General features: G+C 42.2%; 1 protein-coding gene and 1 long non-coding RNA gene across 2 annotated transcripts in view; one reads left to right on the top strand and one right to left on the bottom strand.

Moving 5' to 3' along the window:
- The window catches only part of LOC123344430 (NAD(P) transhydrogenase, mitochondrial-like), a 76,817-nt gene that overhangs the window by 36,182 nt on the left and 17,914 nt on the right, over positions 1–22,721 (top strand). Inside the window, exons 8-14 of the mRNA XM_044980649.1 lie at positions 299–432; positions 3,463–3,654; positions 4,984–5,137; positions 6,956–7,117; positions 12,063–12,173; positions 15,961–16,106; positions 21,782–21,977. Of these exons, the coding sequence (XP_044836584.1) occupies positions 299–432; positions 3,463–3,654; positions 4,984–5,137; positions 6,956–7,117; positions 12,063–12,173; positions 15,961–16,106; positions 21,782–21,977 (1,095 nt within the window). The remainder of the gene's footprint in view (positions 1–298; positions 433–3,462; positions 3,655–4,983; positions 5,138–6,955; positions 7,118–12,062; positions 12,174–15,960; positions 16,107–21,781; positions 21,978–22,721) is intronic.
- Positions 84–9,183, bottom strand: LOC123344432. Its single transcript, XR_006572550.1, has 3 exons — positions 8,782–9,183; positions 5,802–5,889; positions 84–434 (listed from the first exon to the last, which is right to left on the bottom strand). It is a non-coding gene; the product is annotated as an uncharacterized LOC123344432 (long non-coding RNA).

Consider the following 22,721-nt stretch of genomic DNA (forward strand, 5'->3'; position numbering starts at 1 on the left):
TATGTTCCTATGAACATTTCCAGATTAGTGATATGAATACAGTTAGACAATCAATAGCAATTATGGATGAATAAGGGCTTCAGGTTTGGGCTCCAGTTAATATTTATTTCATGGATTAGAATGGCTTCTTTTGAATTGTCTAGTTTTAGTATGATTAGTATTTTATTATTTATTTCCAGTAGCTCCCACAATATACTAGATGTTTTCCTTGCACATCTTCACTTTATGTGGTAGAATCTTGCCATATACAATGATGATAATTAGTAAATTTTTACTTCTATTTTTTAATTTGCAATAGGGAAAAAAGCCCCAATCCTAATCACTAAGAATATGGTAGAGTCAATGAAGGATGGATCGGTAATTGTGGATCTTGCATCTGAGGCTGGTGGCAATGTGGAAACGACTCATCCTGGAGAGCTTTATATTCACAAGGTCTGTAGAATAAAAGCCAATGCTTATTAGAAATGGTTGAAGTGTATATAAAATTGAAACAATATTGCAATTGTCTGAAGAAACTAAAAAGTAATAAACGTTCTAGTAACAAAGAACTGGCCATGTTTCCTTGAAGCCATTGCATGTCTGTCATGAATATTTACTATTGTGTGGCAGGATAATAAAGCAGAGTCTTTCACTTCACAAGTAATGAAACCACAAATTGGAATACTGTCCAGACACCATTCCATCTTTGAAGATTTTATGCTTTGTGATTTTTATAAGCATGGCTACAGTGTTTTTAATAACCGTATTCATAAATGCCCTTCAATTCATCCCCAGAGCTTTACTAACAAAACGGTGGAGCTGTCCAAAGTCCAAGTATAGTAAAAGCAAAGGAAATTTGACTTAGAGGTTCATTTTATTTAATCACTTATCAAACTAACAATGGTCAATTTCACTATTTTACAATATTGAACCGTCAATTTTAACACAGAAAATTGCCATTCTTAGATGAAGTTTGATTTCAGCTGTACAATGTAGAACTGTAAAATGATATAAAGGTGTAATTATTTGTCTGTTGCTAAAACATATATTTAATCTGAATTGTTACAAAGGACCAGATTAAGGCACTTTTCCATAACTATCTTCCCCTTCTCAGTATGGCCAGCCCCAAGACTACAAAAATCATGGAGTCAGGCTCCAGAAATAATGATGTGTAAAAATATTAAATATTGAGGGTTTTTTATTTGCCTCCTGGTGTTGGAACATTTAGGGTTCATGTTTTCAAGTGTTTCTCTGCAGCCATGAGGGCTAGAAACTTACTTTTTTCAGTGAAAGCTGAGACTCTGGTTGCAACGTGTTTCTAGTAGCTGGGGCTCAGCGAAATATGCTAAATATCATGAGACTCGTGATAAAATTCTGAGAGTTGGCAACATTGCCTACCTGTGCTGCTGGGCTCTCCAAGCTGGCCTAGCTGACTTCCCCTTTGAGTTTATTTAAGTCTTATAATAAGACCTACTTTAAACCAGCTGCTGGTTGGGCCTGGTTTGGGTTACTCACTTCGGTTTATCTCCCAGTCCTGTGCTTAATAGGACTGGTTGGGAATTTTCCATCAAAATAATTTTTGATGGAAAATGTGGTATCTGCAAAATCAATATTTCCCCTGTGAAAATTTAGATCTTGCTGAAATGTTTTGATTTCCCATCAGGAAAATTGAAACAAAATATTTCATTTTTGGGTCAGGTTGTTCTAAATGAAAGTATTTCACTTTGTTGAACTGAATTGAAATGTTTTGTTTTGGATCAGCTCAACATTCATCTGTGTCTGCCTGAAGGGCTGTGGACCTCATGGGAGTTGTAGTTTGGGTACCCCAAGACCCCATTCTCCCCTGTGGTCTAGCATCCTGGCTGGACTACATGTCCCGCCAGGCACAGCCCTAGTGCTCAGGCTGTAGTTGGGCTTGCTTTGTTTCCTCAGGTATCATCAGGAGTGTGAGGCCTGCCTGCCTCTTTACAAAGATATAAGGACAACTGTTCCAAAAGATAAAAATGTAAAGGAGGGGCAGCTCTCTGCTCATGGTAATGAGAACCTGAAGTAGGGAATGAAGATCCAGCAGGCAAACATGCAGAGCTTAGGGCTTTAGCCAATATCTTTCTGTTGATTAAGAGGAAGCTTTCCCTGGGAACAGGATATCCCATAACTGTTTGCTGTAGGGTTTCAGATAGTGGGGACTGTATGGACACTATGGATGTTACATGCAGTGTTACAGCTGTTCATTTAAATTTCCACCCTAACTAGTTCCAAAACCATTAACTCCAGCAGGAGCTTTAGAGTCCTGAACTATAACAACAAATATTCTTGAAGAAGATAACATTCCTGATGTGTAATTGTTCTCTGAACAGAGAGCAATGACTGACCACTATCCCCTGCCCACCTCCCATCAGAGATGAGGTCTCTCTGTAATCCTTTCTAATTTTTTCCAAACTTCAGAATTTTGTACCTTTGTCTTTGAAAGGAACTGATGTTTGAAGCCACTAGGGGTCACTGTGGCTTCACTGCAGAGGAGGCGCACAAAGCCCCCTGTAGGAGTCAATGGCTGTGCAAGCTATTGGATGGGATATACTAAATGAACAATCGGAATGGGGCATAGAGCCTTAATAGCATCATTAGAGCCTCCACAATATTCTAGAGAGGGGCTAGTAGGCTGGGGCTGTGTTCTGGAAAGTCAGCTGCAAAGAGCAGTCCCATCTATGGTGTGTCAGTATTAACTTGCACTGATATTGTCTGTGGTTGTCATTCTTGAATATTATATCCTTTGCCTTACTCCTGAACATGTGTTGGAGCCAGCACCTGTGGCTACATATGGGATAAGTTGGCCGCTGCACAATCCAGATGGCTAATAATGGAATGCGTTATAATGAGGATAAAATAAAAGGAAAACCCCCCAAGAATTTAGGGCACAGCATCCAAGGTAGAGCATGTGCAGTTGTTTTGAGAGTATAGGCTTAGAATTATTTTATTTTCAATATTCCACATACTTAAGCTTTAATACTGTGAGATGTTGGTAAGGAAACTTTATCCTCTTCTGTGTGTTTGCAAAGAATAGAAAATGAAGGTATCTAAAACCATATCTTCCTTTTGGAACTAATTGGAGTGCAGTTAACTTGGGAAACATATTGTACAAAGTGATCTTTATCAGACAAACAAAAGGTGTTTTCAAACTTTAAAAAGTGCTTGACTTCTTATTCTCAAAATAAGCACCATATGGTTCCCCAACTGGCCTCCCAGCTTGTTCGGTTTCTGGCTTGCTAACAAAATTGCTGATTTTTTTTTTTGTTCAGACATCAGAGTAAGCTATTAGTTTTAAACTTGTAAAACAAAGCATTGGAAAGAAGTGTCTGCAGTAATATGTGAATTTGATTTACAAGTATTTGTAAAATATGCATCAAGGCTGTGGAGAACACGTGAAAAGTTTTCAAGATAATACATTAAAAGGTTTGACATACATTTATTTTTCTTTCTCCTCAGGGCGTGGTTCACATTGGTTATACAGATTTGCCAAGTAGAATGGCAACTCAGGCCAGTAGCCTGTATTCAAACAACATCTTGAAATTATTAAAAGCTATTTCTCCTGACAAAGAATATTTTCATTTTGAGCCAAAAGATAATTTTGATTATGGGACTATTGATCATGTCATTAGAGGAACCATGGTAATGAAGGTGAGTTTTAAGCTAATTTTTAAATTGCTGATAAATGGGTCTAAAAATGTATTTGGAAGGACATAAATGTTCCTGTTAGCCAATCCAGGAAATCATCTCAATGGCTAGATCTTATAATATTCATAATGGTGCAATGCAGGCAGTTTATATTTTAAATGTTGCAAGCACTAAGATATTTAGGGGCAAAATATAGATTAATAAAAGTCTCAAATGAAAGCTGTGCTATCAATTTGGGATTCAAAAAAGAAGAATTCAAGACTGAGGATTGATCCATTAGCTCAGCGATTTGGGAGATATGAATTCAAGTGTCAGATGAGGTTTCTTGCTCTGGGATCAATATGTGCTGGGAACATGAGAGGATGTATTCAGCCAAGGAGTGAGATGGGTGGGTGGGAGTGTGAGCTATGCATGGTTCTTGAAATAATGTTGGTTAGTGTTAACATTGGAAGGCTTTATTGACTAGAGGATGTTTCTGCGATGCAGTCACATCAGTGTGGGAGGAACAAGGGCACTGTTGCTTAATAATATTCTTCTGAAGCAGTAGTGTTCAACCCTCAGTGTATGGGAAGGAAAATGGGATAGACTGCAACCCCATACAACTGCCCCTCACCATCCTCCAGAGTCACCATCCTTTCATAAATCTGCTGCCCCTGTCACTGTTGGAGAAGGGGGAAGAAAACTGAACCGGCAATTAAATGACAATAAAGATCACTTGTGTGTTGACTGAGATTTTTCCAAACAAGAGAAATTTCTTTGGATAGACTGATATTTTTTTTACAGGGATGTTTATTTTGGATGGAATGTAGAGTAAGGAGTATTTCTGTTGATAAGGTGAATTCACAAGGATCCATATCTGCCTTTAGGTATCATTAGACCATAGCATAGTCATGCACAATAATTAAATATTGGCAGGCTGAAACTAAATGTTTGTCAGAGGAGTTGTTAGAGAGAAATGTAATAGACCTAAAAGATACCAGGCCAGATGCTGTGCTGCACCTCACGGGGCTGGAGAGGCCAAAGGTGCTTTTCACCACCGACTGAATGCAGCAATCGATGCTAATTTGCAGCCCTACGGTTATTTAATTAAAATATAGATTAAAAAAATTCTAATTTATTAAAACCGGGATCTTTACAATAAAGTTATCTGTGCTCTTTCATCAGTGTAATAAAAAATAAAGGCCAAATCCCTGTATCTTTACTCATCTGAGTAATCCCTGTGCCTTCACTGAGCCAACTCCTATGAGTACATGTCATAGGATCAGATGCTAATATAATGGAGGGCAAGATGCCACAGGAATCCATCATAGTCATTGTCTTGTTCTGTCACAGGAAGGTAAGAATTTATTTCCAGCACCTTTACCAAGAACAATGCCACCTCCTGTCCCTGCTAAACAAAAAACTGTGCAAGAACTAGAATCTGAGAAAAAAGCCTCCATCTCACCATTCAGAAAAACCATGACATCAGCTGGAGTTTATACAGCAGGTAAAAATGATTCACCAAGAAAGATTTGGCTGCACAATCCATTTGGTTTGCATTTCCTTCAATCTGCATGTCATTTAAACATAAGTCTTGCTAGGAATAAGTTGTATTTACTTAAAAATAAAACCAACTCCTGAACTGGAGCTATGCACAGTGTCTTAATACTGAGACGTAGCAGAAAAGGTTAAATGATCTGCTAACTTAAGTTACTTTCCATGTGAATAAGAGGCTAGAAAATGGGAAAATGGTAGTAGGGTATAGGTTAGTTTTCTGATGTTCTATGTTAAATCATTCCATACTTTGCATAACCAAGAAACTTGCCCTGCTAGTAACTGCATATATAATAAAGAGACAATATGATATAATGTATGGGCCAGATCCATAGCCCATTGATATTAATGACTTCAAAGAGTTTCGGATCAGGCTTTTAATACACTATATATTCCCAAATGTCATTGCCAGTGCTCTGGTTATTATACTTTGAAAAATACTGTGTTAATGTGGAAAATAAACCAGATAACAAGGTTTTGATTGTAGCTAGTAATGTTTTCACTCATAAACAGCATTGCATTATTCTGTCTTTATTAAGTTTCTTTAAAAAGAACAAGGGTAGAATTAATATAAAAATAATCTTTAATGTAAGTGATGACAAGACATTTGAACACACCTTTGTGAGGGCTGTTCACCTTCTGAAATCTTGTGCCAGATAAACGAGCAACGAAAGGAGTAGCCATTAGTCCAAGGAACAGGATTTTCTGGCAGTGGAGAAAATTGATTTTAAAGGGGATGGGGGTGGAGGAAGATCTCAGAACTTGCTTTCATTTAGCAAATTTTCCCTAATTCCATCCCTGTGTGGGACCCAAAAAACCTCCCACACGGCCTCATCCCAGTGTTTTTGCCATCACTGGGTAATCAGCTTGTAGATAACTTCATTACTGAATACTGGCCTTGGAGTATAATCACTTTATAATCCCACTCTGGAGATCTGTTTTCTTTGATTAATGCTGCCAAATGCAAGTTTAAATACTTCAATAAAGCCTTCTCAGGCTGTTAGCACTTCAAAAATTGATACTTCCCCACTAAGAGCCAGATTCTGTCGCCCTTCCTCACGAGTACTGCTTTGCTCAGAGGGTGGTCCAATTGATTGTACTGGGAGTGTATAAGTAGTAAAGTGCTACGCAATGGGGCAGAAACTGGCCCGCAGTAAACATATATATATTATATATATCTATAATTTCAGCCATGTATCTCTCACGATGGTGCATTCTTTTCTTAGAGGAAAAACAATTTTTGAAATTTGAGTTTGTATGGCCAAGAAGACCAATATTGTACTGAAGGAGATAAATAGAGTTTCTACCAGTGGAATATTGTTGAAATGTTTGTGTGGTCTGCTTGTTTCAATAATATACAGCTGCTACACTGTGGCCTGTTCTCCTACTAGAGCATTGAAGGTTGTGAGACGTCATTGGAGAATCAATGCCATTTTTCATTTTGCTTTTTTTGATCAACTATTCTGCTGTGCTTTGCTCAAGCTAAGTATTTTGCATTTCAGAGATTTTTATTGTTGGCATCTCCAGCTCTGGATCCTAAGGCTGGAACAGATACATTGGTGAGCTAAGTTCTACTCTAGGCAAGGTTTAGTTCTGGCAGAAACAAGGAGTAAAAGTTCTGCATATAAAAGCATGTCTAGAAGCCTTCTCCTGCTCCCATTGATGTCAAAGCTTCATTGAAACAGGGTTGGGATCTTGCTCTGTTTTTATTTTACAACTAATAAAGAAAAGTGCCTTTTTTATTCTTCTGAGCATGTGCTTTTCTTTTTAGGCTTGACAGGTGTTTTAGAATTGGGGCTTATTTCTCCTAATGCTGCTTTTACTCAAATGGTGACCACATTCGGTCTCGCTGGAATCGTTGGCTATCATACTGTCTGGGGTGTCACACCAGCCCTGCATTCACCCCTCATGTCAGTAACAAATGCGATTTCTGGTAAGTGCGCTCCTTTCTTCTCTTGTGTGTTTTGTTATGAGAGATTTAGGGTCAAAATCTCTGCTGGGACACTTATACAGATGGGGAAACTGAGACACAAAGGGGGTAAGTGACTTACCCAAGGCCAGAGAGTGAGTTATTGTTATAACTGGGATTGGAAGTCAGGAGTTCCTGCCTCTCAAATCCTTTCTCAGTGCTCTAGGCAGTTCCAGCTTTAGTTTTTACTTCTCTCTCCAGTGAAGTTCCCCACGGAGAACTCACTAGAATCACACAGCCCAAGGGCTGAATGAGAATCATCCCTTTTGAAGATAAAGCCAATCTATTGGCTATTACAGTGATATAACAGATACAAATATCTGTGTGAGGGATGATAGGATGGGGAAGAATGTCACACAAATCACGGCAATTACAAAAAGTGGGTATGCCTAGCATCACTGTATGAGGCACATTGTAGGCTCTATTCCTTTCCACATCCTTTGTCTCGCTTTGATCTGTGTAGGGGCCAGCTTGTACCTGGCCCTTTTATAGCTGGGGGAGGGGGCGGAGGGGAGAACACAAGGAGTCTGGTACTACTGTAATCCCTACACTTGGTGGGGAGGAAGTATAGAGACTCTTCTCTTACAGGGTAGGTCTACACTGAATCCTCCTTACATCAAAGTATAGAGTAACTATCGCATGCCACACACGCATCCCACAGCACAGATACAAATAGCCATGTAGATGGTGAGGCACTGTTTCTGTGAGTAAAGACATGCCTGAGCCCTAGGGTATATACCCTACATGGCTCTCTATGCACCCAAGCCATGACTCCCTCTTCTATACTGCAGTTTTCAGCAGTGTAGTGACCTACTATAGCAGGGAGAGGCTCTAGCAGGGTACTGAGAGGGGAGCATGCTGCCTTATCCAATTGGGACCCTCCTCCTACACACCTGGGAAGGAAGGCACAACCCCTAGTTTCCATCAGCCACTCCCTACTTCCCCCCAAATGGCCCTGTGGGTTCAAGGCACAGTCTAGCCCCTTGTCTATAGTGAGAGTGTGTACTCCTACATGCCTGCAAAGCACCCAGCACACACCCTGCACGGTGTGAATGATGAATAGTAGTGATCTTACAAGTAGTGTGCTGTACCTTCATAGCTGGGTAAAAACTGAATTTCTTGGAACCTAGACCACAGCTAAGAATATCGAAATGTATCCTCACTCAGCTTCCGGAAGAAGTGAGATGCAATACTATCTAAATGTGATGGATTTCATGTGGTAATAATACTCTGCTGAAATTATTTATTAATCATGGCTTTTAGGTTATTTTAGGTCGGGCCCCACTATGCTGGGCACTGTTCAAACACAGTGTAGCAGACAGTCCCTGCCCCAAAGAGTTTACAGTCTCAATAGACCAGACAGGCACTGGGTGAGGAAAGGGCTAGAACATACAAGCAGAGTGAACAGTGTGATGGCAGCAAACATCATGTTAGTGACATAATCGTTGGGGGAGAGGGCAGTGGTGAGTTGGAGCCGGTTCCCACCGGTTCGCGGGAACCGGTTGTTAAATTTAGAAGCCCTTTTAGAACTGGTTGTCCCACGTGGTCCCAAGTTCGAAAAGGGCTTTTAAATTTAACAACCTGTAAAGCTCCAGCAGCTCCCCGCCCCGCCCCCGGCCCCAGCTCACCTCTGCCTCCTCCCCTGAACGCAGGAAGCCTGGGAGCGCTGAGAAGGGCAGCTTTGCGCAGGTGAGTGGGGGGAAGGGGGAGTGAGGAGGGCTCCGGGGAGGGGTGGCGCAGCCCAGCTCCCTGGCCCCAGTCGGGTGGCGCGCCCCGGCCCTGACTCCGGCTTCGGTCCCGGCCTGGTGCCGTGGCCCGGCTCTGGCCCCAGCAGTGCAGCCCAGCTCCGGCCCTGGCCCCAGCCAGGCGCCCTGGCTGGGTGGTGCGTCCCGGCCCCGGCTTCGGTCCCGGCCAGGCGGCGTGCCCCAGCCCCGGCTCCGGTCCCAGTGGTGTGGCCCGGCTCCGGTCCTGGCGGCACAGCCCAGTCCCAGCCTGGCTCTGGCCCTGACTCCGGCTGGCAGCACCCCCGGCTCGGCCTCCAGCGCGGTAGAATCATAGAATCATAGAATCATAGAATTCAAGATCAGAAGGGACCATTATGATCATCTAGTCTGACCTCCTGCAAGATGCAGGCCACATAAGCCGATCTACCCACTCCTTTAGCAAGCGACCCCTGCCCCATGCTTCGGAGGAAGGCGAAAAACCTCCAGGGCCACTGCCAATCTGCCCTGGAGGAAAATTCCTTCCCGACCCCAAATATGGCAGTCAGCTGAACCCCGAGCATGCGGGCAAGACTCTCCAGCCATACCCTCTGGAAAAAGGTTAAGAATATCATATCATTGACCCATTGTACTATTTACCAGTGTGGCACTTAATTGACCTATTGACTAAGCCCGTTATCCTATTATACCATCTCCTCCATAAACTTATCTAGCTTAATCTTAAAGTCATGGAGGTCCTTCGCCCCTACTGTTTCCCTCGGTAGGCTGTTCCAGTATTGCACTCCCCTGATGGTTAGAAACCTTCGTCTAATTTCAAGCCTAAATTTCCTGACTGACAATTTATATCCGTTTGTCCTCGTGTCTACATTAGCACTGAGCTGAAATAATTCCTCTCCTTCCCTGGTATTTATCCCTCTGATATATTTAAAGAGTGCAATCATATCTCCCTTTATCCTTCTTTTGGTTAAGGAAAACAAACCGAGCTCCTCAAGTCTCCTTTCATACGACAGGCCTTCCATTCCTCGGATCATTCGAGTGGCCCTTCTTTGTACCCGTTCCAGTTTTAATTCATCCTTCTTAAACATGGGAGACCAAAACTGCACACAATACTCCAAATGAGGTCTCACCAACGCTTTATATAACGGGACTAGCACTTCCTTATCCCTACTAGAAATACCTCGCCTAATGCAACCCAAGACCGCATTAGCTTTTTTAACGGCCACATCACATTGCCTACTCATAGTCATCCTACGATCAACCAGGACTCCCAGGTCCTTCTCCTCCTCTGTTACTTCCAACTGGTGCGTCCCTAGCTTATAACTAAAATTCTTGTTAGTCATCCCTAAATGCATAACCTTACACTTCTCACTATTGAATTTCATCCTGTTACTAATACTCCAGTTTACTAGGTCATCCAAATCTCCCTGGAGGATATCCCGATCCTTCTCCGAATTGGCAATACCTCCCAACTTGGTGTCATCCGCAAACTTTATCAGCCCACTCCTATTCTTGGTTCCCAGGTCAGCAATAAATAGATTGAATAAAATAGGACCCAAAACCGAACCTCGAGGAACTCCACTGGTAACCCCCCTCCAACCCGACAGTTCCCCTTTCAGTACTACCCTCTGCAGCCTCCCCTTTAACCAGCTCCTTATCCACCTCTGGATTTTCATTTCGATCCCCATCTTTTCCAATTTAACCAATAATTCCTCATGCGGTACCGTATCAAACGCCTTACTGAAATCCAGATATATTAGATCCACCGCATTTCCCTTGTCTAAAAAATCTGTTACTTTCTCAAAGAAGGAGATCAGATTGGTTTGGCACGATCTACCTTTCGTAAATCCATGCTGTAATCTATCCCAGTTGCCATCGGCCTCCTGCTCCGTAACCACTCTCTCTTTTAAAATTTTTTCCATTACTTTGCATACTACAGATGTTAAACTAACAGGCCTGTAGTTACCCAGGTCACTTTTTTTCCCCTTCTTGAATATAGGAACCACATTAGCCAATCTCCAGTCAAACGGTACAATCCCCGAATTTAGAGATTTATTAAAAATCATCGCTAACGGGCTAGCAATATCACTCGCCAATTCCCTTAATATTCTAGGATGAAGATTATCCGGGCCCCCCGATTTACTTCCGTTAAGCTGTTCAAGTTTGGCCTCCACCTCAGATACCGTAATGTCTACCCCCATATCTTCATTCCCATCAGTCCCTCTATCACTATTCCTTAGCCCTTCATTAGCCTCATTAAAGACCGAGGCAAAATATTCATTCAGATATTGTGCCATTCCAAGATTATCCCTAATCTCCACTCCGTTTAAAGTTTTAAGCGGTCCCACTTCTTCCTTCTTGGTTTTCTTCCTATTTATATGGCTAAAAAACCTTTTGCTATTGGTTTTAATCCCCTTCGCTAGGTCCATCTCCACCCGTTGCTTTGCCTTTCTCACTGCATCCCTACACCCTCTGACCTCAATAAGGTAGGAGGGCAGGGAGCAGGAAGGGGGTGTTGGAAGAGGGCAGGGGAGTTTGAGGGTGGGTGGAGATGGGTCTTGGTGGATAGGGGTCAGGGCGGTCAGAGGGCAGGGAACAGGGGGATTGAATGGGGGCAGGGGTTCTGGGGGGCCATCAGGAATGAGAGGAGGGATTGGATGGGGTGGTGGAGAGCAGTCAGGGGACAGGGAAGGGGGGGTGGATGGGGCAGGGGTCCCGGGGGGATGGCGTCAAGGAACGTCAGGGGTTGGATGGGGCACAACCCCCCGGGGCGGGGGGGGGTACGACCCCCCTCGGGGGGTGAGGAGGAGGGAACCGGTTGTTAATCACTGGGAGGGGGGGTTAGTTAGGCGATGAGCTAAATGGATAGAAAGGTGAGGGGGCAGAGGGTGAAGGGAACAGGGCAGGGGAGAAGAGAGCAAGAGGCAGGTGTGGGGAGAAGTTCAGGTGAAGAGACTGCGAGGGAGAATTGGGAGAGGGTGGGAGCAAACAGCCAATCAGCACCGAGCGCAGAAAGTCCAGTCAAGACCATAGAAAGTTCTGTGGATTGCGGGAAGTCCCTGCTTTGGCTGCTTCTGCCCCTACCAGCTGCAGTTTCTCGCTGGTTCCTTCCTTTCTGCAGCTGATCAATTAGTTATGAATTCTTTGTATGTATTTTGTCATCAAGTGTTGATTTATTCTGTTTTCTTTAGGTCTTACTGCTGTTGGAGGTTTGGTTTTAATGGGTGGCTCTTACCTTCCTTCTAGCTTGCCTCAAACACTAGCCTTACTAGCTGCATTTGTTTCTTCTGTCAATATTGCAGGTAAGCAACGTTTTCCTCTATATCTTATGATGAATACCTGTGTATGCTGACTTTATAGGAAATAGTACATGTTTCTGTACATTGGTGCATGACATTTCTGTGCTCTGCGAAATGCCAGCTGCTAACCTCTTGTGGCAAACTTGTGCAGATTCTGGACTGTAACCAATAAGCTACGACAAACATACATTCAAAATCCTTCAGCAAATCCCACTAGACTCTCCTGAATCTTGCAACCTGTAGTGCAGAGGTCATTCTTCTGTTTGATGAAATTCTCTGGGCCGTATTTTCCAAGAATGATTAAAATGGCTTCTAAGTTTGTACTTGCAAGTTTTCACACACTAAAAACCTTCATTTACACTCTGACACTGGATTGTGAGACATTTAACTACCCTATGTGCACATACACATGCTGTTCACATTTGCCAAAATGGGCATGCCCAACACTGCATGTGCAGATTTAGAATCTGGACTGAGTCCTTGTTGAATTAAATTATAATTTATTGAAGCTGAACGTTTTACAGGCCAGAGATTTTGTCTGTTGGCATTTTTGTGTCTGAATTTTAATGGACAAGGAAATAGACAAACTGATAAACTGGATTCTACTGTAAGCAAAGTTGGAGGCCAGGAGAAGATCCCTTTGAAAATTTGGCTCTAGTGGTATTTTAATTCCCACGGATTTGTTGCACGCAACCTTAAATAGATTAACTTGATTTTCTAATAGTAAATGCCTATGTGGAAGCTTATGTTAGGAGTAACATTTTCTGTAGCAGAAATAAGTAGCTACCCTGTAAAGCCTCTGCTCTAAGAGAACACAGTAAAGGGTAAACACTATCACATTTTACCCATTTCCCTCCTCAACCGCAACACTGTAGGTATTTCTAGTATTCAGTGTGACTAAAGTTATGCACCTAAGACAATAATAAGGTACCTAAATAAAAAGAACAGGAGTACTTGTGGCACCTTAGAAACTAACAAATTTATTTGAGCATAAGCTTTTGTGGGCTAAAGCCCACTTCATCAGATGCATGCAGTGAAAAATACAATAGGAAGATAGATATACACAGAGGACATGAAAAAATGGGGGTTGACATACCAACTCTAATGAGACTAATCAATTAAGGTGGGCTATTATCAGCAGGAGAAAGAAAACCTTTTGTAGTGATAATCAGGATGGCCCATTTCAAACAATTGACAAGAAGGTGTGAGTAACAGTAGGGGGAAAATTAGCATAGGGAGATAGTTTTTAGTTTGTGTAATGACTCATCCACTCCCAGTCTTTATTCAAGCCTAATTTAATGATGTCCATTTTGCAAATTAATTCCAGTTCTGCAGTTTCTCGTTGAAGTCTGTTTTTTTGTTGAATAATAGCCCACGAAAGCTTATGCTCATTCTTTTTGCTGATACAGACTAACACGGCTACCACTCTGAAACCTGTACCTAAATAAGTGGCCTGATTTTCAGAGGTGATGAGCATCTGGCACTCCCACTGTAGGACTGAAGGACCTCAGCATCTCTGAAAATCAGGTGAAAAGACAGGTACCTAATTATGAACGTGGATGTCTAGCTTTTCAGGCACCCAGGTTTGGAAAGCTTCAGCCTACAAAGACATCTGTGCCAGCAGCCCAGCATGCATGAGCAACCTGATAACAACAAACCATTGTACAAGCACAACACAGTGGAGAGGAGGAAATGGTTAAGAAAACAAAATTCCCAGGGCTCATTGTAAACAACTGTGAGCCAAAACCCATTTTCAAATTTCACTGAAATACCTGTGTGCCAATTTAATTTGGATCAGACTCCATGTTGTAAAGAATTAGAGTTCTATTATCAGATGGAAAGCTGTATTTTTTATTCGAGAATGTTGCAGTTCCAGTGGGAAGCTAAAATATCAGCAAGGGAATAGCTAGAAAGGCTTTCAATAATCTCTTAATCAAGTATCAACCTAACACTTGAAATTGCAGAGTATGTGCCATAGTGTATGGTGCTTATATGGCTCCCATGTCGGTAGTATTCGAGCACCTTATAATCTTGTTTTAATGCTTTTATCCTCTCAAAATCCCTATGAGGCTGAGACATGCTATTGTACCCATTTTACAGATGGGGAACTAAGGCACAAAGAGGCTAAAGCCCAGACTTTTAAAGGTTTTTAGGCATTGCTTCACTCAACGTTGCAATGCCTAACTGATTAAAGGAGCCCAAATCTCATTTTCAAAAGTAATTTAGGTACGTAAGAGCCTCACAGACTGTCAGTGTGATTTTGGCTCCTCAGTGCCTAAATCCTATTGAATATGATATTTAGGATCCTGAATCTGTTAGGAGTTGCAATGCTGAGCCAACCCAGTCCAGGTTCAGGGGCATATGGTTGAGGGAAGCCTCCTTGCACTTTCCTACCCCAGGAGTGAATTCATGACACCAGAGGATTACTTTCTCTAGGACATTGAATCAAATTCCATGGTTATCTGTCTCTCTTTCTCTCTCTCTTGCTTTCTCTATGTCAGATAGTTCCTCCTCCAGTGAATAAGGTCAGGGCCAGCTCTAACTTTTTTGCCGCCCCAAGCAAAAAAAAGGAGCGCCGCCCTGCCGTAACACCCCCCTGCGAGTGCCGTGCCATGGAAACCCCCGCCTCCCCCGAGCGCTGCGCTGCTGAAGCCCCCGCACCCCTTAGCACTGCGCTGTGCCGCCCCAACCCCCAAGCGCCGTGCCACCCGAAGCCCCCGCCCCTCTGAGCGCCACGCCGCCCAAGCCCCCGCCCCCCCAAGCACCGCGCCGCCCGAAGCCCCCATGCCGCCCGAAGCCCCCACCCCACCCCGAGTGCTGCGCCACCCAAGCTCCCTCCCGAGCGCCGCCCGGCCAAAACAAAAACAAACAAAACCCTCCAGCGCTGCCCTGCCAAACCAAAAAACCCCCCCCCAAAACAAAAAAAAACCAAACCCGAGAGCTGCCCTGCCCCAAGGTGCCGCCCCAAGCACGTGCTTGGTCGGCTGGTGCCTGGAGCCGGCCCTGAATAAGGGTCATTCTTGTCTTGCCATGCTGTCTGTCCTCTGTTTAAAGAGCTTTCTCTGCCCAATAATTGCCTTTAAATGCCCTGTTCTCCGTCTGACCACTAACAGGCAAACCTTGTACCAGCCGTACAGCCTGTGTAACAGGGTTGGGCATTCATGCCAGCGCTGCAGGGGAAGGAATTTCCCTTCCCTCCAAGCAGCAGAAGAGCTGGTTCATGACTTCTGTTGCAGTCTTAAGATTGCAGTATTCTTTGCTGCTCGTTTTACTAACTCTGCAGGTCTGTGGAATAGCCAATGAATTCTCATACTCCCAGGCCCACCAGTCCCTTCAATGGCCTGCCCCTACCCAAGTCTACATTGTGGAGTTCCGCTTTGTAGTGTGCAGGGTATGTAGGCCCCATGCATGGCCTCCCAGAATCCTCTCCACTTCCCTTTGCACTGTAGGATTACAGTAGTCGCGCTACATCCAATGTGACCTCAGAGGAAAGAGGGAGGTGGGATGATTTGGCCTTTAGAGCAGTAAATTTGATGCTGAAAAACCGTATTAAAAAAACACAGCAGTTGGGTAGCAGAACTGAATATCCTAGTTCTGCAAGGGACAGAAGAGAAGGTAGTTTGCTAACCACATTTGAAATAAATTTGCAACCAAAATAGTTTGCAGAATGCAAACATAATACAGAGGTAACCCTCACCTACTGTAAAGGAGTGGTTTTTATTTATAGGAATGTACATGCAAGGACTCCTGTGTTCTTATTTTTACAGTTCAAACGTATATTTCCCAACAGGCGGTTTCTTAATTACACAACGAATGCTGGATATGTTCAAACGACCTACAGACCCACCGGAATATAATTATCTCTATCTCCTCCCTGGAGCAGTGTTTGTTGGAGGATATGGTGCCTCTCTTGCCAGTGGATATAACATTGAACAGGTCAGGCAACATTCAGATTTATTTTGCTCAGTTATCAGATTAGCAATCTAAGCAGCTAGGCTCAGTTGTGCTAGCAAAGCTAAATAAATGAAGGGCCTGATTCTGCAAATACTTACTGCTGGCCTTAATAGTTACCAGTATATATAGTAAGGGACTATTCACAGCAATAGGTACTTGGCTCAGTATTTGCAGAATTGATCCCCTAATTTTTAGTATTGGCCAAACTATTGACTTACATGGGCAAATATTCTCCATCCCTTTTCAATGGATTACGGAATCTCTGGTTTCCTAGTAATCTGTCCACCACTAAAAGCGAGGAGAAAACAGTTTTATAGCCTTTCTGTATCCCACAGTCCTTATTCGAGCAAAACTCATTTTATTCAATAAAAGACCGCAGAATTTGGCTCTGCATTTCCATTCCATGATGGTCTATTTGTCCTTTCATGAGTTTCTTAAGCAAGGTGAAATACAGTCAAATTACTGTGTCACCTTGCAGGGAAAAAATTGTGCATGTGTGAGTTTAAAAAACAAGTTTGTTGAAATACAGCATGGAATTTCTGAAGTGAACGGTGGTAGATGTAATACTGTTCAATACTGGCTTTTCTGAATCGCTTTTAAATAGTCACAAAGATCTCAGACTGCATTTTACATCCTTTCCTAGCATCCTAGCAACACAAAACATAACTACCTCCTCTATAACAAAGCTCAGAATGTGCTCTTGTTGTGTAGAACAGGATCTTTAGATGTAGCTCTTTGCAAGAAGAAATTCTTCAATCAACTATCAACTGGAGTGAGCAAAACTGGTGACCTAAAGAATATATGTACTTGTGGGGACCCCACAGAATCAGTTACTTGCCTTGGCATGACAGTAGTGTTTCTGCATTGGTTGAGAGGTTCATCGTGCTGTCCTGGAAAGATTTGGAAGACAGCATTTCTGTAAACTCTTTGAGCAGGTTAAATTAATTAATAATTGGAGATATACCTATCTCCTGGAACTGACCTTGAAAGGTCATTGAGTCTAGCCCCTGCCTTCACTAGCAGGACCAATTTTTGCCCCAGATCCTTAAGTGGCCCCCTGAAGGATTGAACTCACAACCCTGGGTTTAGCAGGCCAATGCTCAAACCACTGAGCTATCCCTCCCCCCTGCTTCTTTCTGGTTTTGTAAGAAGCACTCCTGCTCTCTTTTTAAAAATGATTATTATTTATTATTTGTTAAGCACCTTGAGAATGCATGGTAGTTTATAGGCATAAAGGTATATAAGGTCTCTATCCCAAGGATAGACAATGCAGTTCTGCTTGTGCAGTTGAATTAAGCTTCTTAAAAGATTTACTATTTCAACAAACATTTTTTTTAAAACTCACACATACACATTTTTTTCTAACATCTTTATTAATGACCTGGATGTAGGTATAGGGAGCATATTGATCAGGTTTGCATATGACACAAAGCTGGGGGAGTTGCCAATACTTTGGAGGATAGAGCTAAAATTCAAAGAGATCTTGATAAATTGGAGAACTGAGCTATAGACAACAGAATGAAACTCAACAAAGACAAATGTGAGGTGCTACACTTAGGGAAGAAAAACCAAATATAGAATGGGAGATAACTGGCTTGGCATCAGCACTGCTGAGAAGTATTGGGAGTTGTAGTGGATCACAACCTCAACACGAGTCAGCAATTGGGTGCTGTTGCAAAAAAAGCAAATGCTATTTTAAGTTGCATTAACAGAGGCATAGCACGCAAGTCACGGGAGGTGGTGGTACCACTCTACTGGGTACTGGCTAGGCATCAGTTGAAGTACTGTGTCCAATTTTGGTCAGCAATGTGTAGAAAGGATGTAGAGAAACTGGAAAGGATCCAGAGGCGAGTGACAAAGTTGATCAAAGGGGTGGAATGCAAACCATATGAGCAAAGGCTGAAGTAACTGGGTATGTTCAGTTTGGAAAAGAGGAGATTGAGGGGGATATGATAGTGGTCTTCAAATATTTGAAAGGCTGCCATAAAAAAGATGGAGAAAAGTTGTTCTCTTTTGCCACAGAGGGCAGAACAAGAGGCAATGGGTTCAAACTACAGCATAGCAGATTTAAATTGAACCTCGGGGAAAACTTCCTAACTGTAATAACAGTAGGAGAATGGAACAGACTGCCTAGGGAGGTTGTTGAAGCTCCTTCACTGGAGGTTTTCAAAAGAGGCTGGCTAACCAGCTGTCTTGGATGGCTTAAACACAACAAATCCTGCATCTTGACATGGGGTTAAACTAGATGAATCTTGCGGTCCCTTCTAACCCTATGATTCTAATTCATCTCCAAATTCTTAGCTGTTATTCTAAATACAGACAACAGAAGCAGAGTCATCATTTTGTTTCTGAGATAGTCTAAGCAGCAAGCAGTGAAGACACTGAAAGAAAGTATTTTGTGAAGCAAATGGCCTGATAGTAATTAGAACCCCTAACAGAATTGAACTGGTCCTCTCTCTTACTAACCCTGAGGACTTCCCTCTACCCACAAAGGTGATCATCACCAAAAATCTGGAAAAACTGAGGTGTCAATTTTCATTAATTCTTTGAAGTACTTTAAACAAAACCGTTTCAGGAAATGAAAGCTGATAAATTTATCAGAAGGTCATTTAGCAGTCACTAGGCAAAGTAATAGAGCTTATTTCCCAAACAGCTGTATCAGGGATAGTTTTTCATTGGGACCCCATTCTTTGAAGCTATACTAAACTAATAGTCTAGGATACCTGATACTTCAGTTAAAGGAATTAAACAGTACAATTGGCTCCAGGAAATAATACACCAAAGAGTGCTGATAGTAAAAATGTAATATCTAGTAAATATCTTGCTGAGCTACAGAGCAGAAGAAGAACTGGAAACAGTAGTGGATGTTGATAGCTTATTTTCTAGATACACATAAATCAGTAGCTCAGTGTATGCTTCCTGGATTTGGACCTAACACCGCAAGGACCACTCCAATAGTTAGAAAGACATTGGGCCAAATTCTCTGCTGGCGTAAATGGGGAACACTCTATAGAAGTCAGAGGAACTGTACCCATTTACACCAATATAAAATGTGGCCATTAGGTGTTTCCCAAATAGTAACGTATTTGAAAAAGTAGGATGTATGTAGGGGTTACGGATAGGATTCTAGAAGGAGAATTATCTGGTACTTTCTAATAGAGCTGCAAACCTGCAGCCCAAACTGACACCATTAGAACTATTTTAGTCCTAGTCCTTCTAGCCTGTTGCCTGGATCCTAATTATGATATTATGTAGTCATATTTATAGTAACAACCTGCAAAAAATAATCTATGACAGGTGGTTGTCAGCTTCGGCTATTGATTTAGATGAATGGCAAACCGGTCCGTTTGCAATGCTTCAGCAGTTGTTTGGTGGAAAAGGTCTCTTTAAAGCTAATCATCCCTGAATCCCAGAAAAGCATTTTGTACAAACAAAGCATTGTTTAGTCGACATAGTTCTGTACCCTTCTTTGACATGCTTGCAAGTGCCCCTGTTGGCTACGCTTACTAGGGTAAATGGCTTTTAGAAATATTTACTCTCAGTATTTTCTCCCTGCCTCTCCTCCCTTGTATAGATATCTGGGCACTATGCTGACAAATCAGAATGGCTTTCAGCAACCCGTAGCTAGTACAGAAAGCAACCAATCACAGTATTGCAGAGCATCCCACCCTCCATTTATGAGAATCCCATTTTTGACTGCTCTTTTGTTTCTTCCCAGCTTGGAAAGAGCATTTTGGATATGTGTCTTTTGTAGAGGATCTCATTGTCATAATTACTGGGCGAACTGACCCCTCCTGGTCTCTCCAAGCACACTTTCTTTAGGCCTCATGCCATTGCCTGTCTCGTGGAGAGGAATCACACGATTGTCCCATCTCAGATCGGGCCCCAGGTTGCAGTCCCATGGTATTAACTATGATTTACCTGAGCAGGTCTGACTTATGCCAGACCCTGCAATTCTGTTCCTGCCAGGACATTAACAGTGGTATTCAGTTATCAAGCAGCCTCCTTAAAGCAAAGTATGATTTATTTAGAACAAAAGCGTTTCAGGGAAAACATGTCTAAATAATAATAATTAATAAAACAGACTGCACGCATATCAAGTTTTCCTCCTAAGGCTTACCATTCTCTGGATCTGGGGAAGGCCCAATTTCTTTAGATTCCCTCCACAAGTCCCTCACTCTGTCATACTGTCTACTTAGCTTTTGTCAAGCCTCCCTCCTCCCCTTGTCATCCCCCCTAACCCCGGAAGGCCTTTAACTGTTTGATCTCCATGTTCCAAGCCTGGCACAACAAGCTTGCATCTTCTTTGGAGACATGATGCCTGGTCCTTGAAGCTGATAATTTTGCCCATTGTCTTTCAAGTGTGTGCATGGGTTTTCTTCTCTGGGAAGCCATTGTGTTCCTTCCCTGCTGGTTCTTCCCACAGCACAATGTAAGTTAGATCAACACTTTCATACAGGAAAATCTTACAACCCTATACAACAACTTGCCCTCCCTGACCCAGTCACATACGATGCTCATAAAATTGTTACACCTCAGTATTCATAACACTGTTACAGGTCAGCTCTACTTCTGTCACATTTAGCTCTCTGGATTTCCATTTTTGAAAAGCCCCTTTGAACAGTTCTTGAAAAGTACAGCAAGCAAAGGGTCTTGTGATGGCCTTTCTGGGCTTTTATGAGGGGGATATGGAATGTCTTAGCTTCATTGGTTACTAGGTGATTAGAGAATGGTGGGTATGCAGCCTATATTCTTTTTGACATTGTCACATTGGTTTAGATTCATGATTATCAATGGATTCAGTAATACAGGTGGGGGGAAAGTAACGTTGAGCTTTTGTGCTGTGAAATAAAATCACCATGTGTCTTTCAAACACGAGAAAGAACACCACATGTTATTTATAAATGCATCATCATGTAGGGATTCAAGAACATTTTGTGAATCAAAACACTTAAGAATCAAAGTAACAGAAAAATCAATGGGAATGATCTCATAGCATTACAATCTTTAAAATGCAGTTTAAATGACTGATTTGATAAAATGTGTTTCTTCCCCACACAAAGAAACTGCTGATTAAAACCATTTAAAAACACATCCAAAGTAAAAGATGGTAAATCTAGCAAAGATAATTATACTAAATTACTTTAAGCTTGAACTAATGTGGTGTTAGTTTGTTACTCTAGGGAGAGAGTAGTAAGAAACCACACACATACACACTTGAAGATGAGTCACGATGGCAGGGCAATGACGACTAATGCAAGAAAATAGTAGTGCAATGGTTATGGAAATAACCAAAAATATGTACTCAAATATATGTCACTGGGGATTAAGGCTGTGTATTTGAGAAGTTTAGTCAGTGTCACCACTGCAATGTTTGCAGAGTGGTGTGACTGAGAAATACAGGAATGGAGAATCGAAAGGAGACAACTTAGGGAAGTTTCAGCACCTGGGGCTGAATAAACTGGACTGCTCCACTAATATGCAAAGAAGAAATCTTTCATATCTTAAACCATAAACTCTTGGCATTGAAACTTCCCCTCCCACTACTCTAGCTGGGGATCCGGGAGGTTTTGCAACACCCTTATCCTCTACCAGGAGAGAAGACAGATGTGCAGTAATGCTGTGCACTATGTATTAACTTTTGCATTGTTTTACAGATGATATATTTGGGCTCAGGTCTTTGCTGTGTTGGTGCACTGGCAGGATTGTCTAGTCAGCACACTTCTAGACTTGGCAATGCCCTAGGTATGATTGGGGTGGCTGGTGGTGTAGCAGCTACACTAGGAGCACTGAACCCATCACCAGAAGTACTCGCTCAGATGTCTGCTGCCATGGCAATGGGTGGTACAATAGGTATGTACAACACATTGTACAATTCATGTAGCCTGGCTTCATACCACATTCATTCACGGTTTATTAACCAATTAATAATTCTTTATTTATAATAGGATGAGAAAATACATTTGGAAAGTGAATTAATGCCTAAAGGTGGCAATCTTGACTAAGAGGAGAACTTAAGATGGTGAAGCAGATATGTACAAAGCTTGTAAATTGTTTTTAAATTCAGTCACATGGCTTAAGCTTAAAACATACTTTTTATTTCTAGGAAGTATTTGACCTGAATATGCACTTGCTGGGAAGTTACAATCAAAGGAAATAGTAACCATAGCTCAAAATGGTGGCTGTCGTTATAGGGTTAATGATGACAGTATTTCCCAGAGGTTCCTTTAAGGTTCCCATTTTCCAGAACCTCATAGATTACCTTTCGTGTCTTGTTTGGAATCCTGAAAGTCTCTACAGACAACCCTGCAGTGAATGTTTTTCAGTTGAAATTTCCCTCCATGTAATTCCAAAAAGCAGTGGAGAGCACAATCAGGAAAATTTAAAATCCTCCTATTCATTACTTATGCCTCTCCCAAAAGTTCTTATTGCTAATAGTTTTGATGATAATAATAATAATAATATAATTAATAGGGTGAGGGCAGAAGGATTAGCAAGTATGTTCCTGGATCACAATTGGTCTGTAGTCAGGACTACTAGAACTGTAATGCCAGATCCTTGGTCTGGCAAAGGGTTTACTAATCTTCAGTGGTGGCC

Source organism: Mauremys mutica, chromosome 11 (genome assembly GCF_020497125.1).
Source record: "Mauremys mutica isolate MM-2020 ecotype Southern chromosome 11, ASM2049712v1, whole genome shotgun sequence".
Classification (NCBI taxonomy): Eukaryota; Metazoa; Chordata; order Testudines; family Geoemydidae; genus Mauremys; species Mauremys mutica.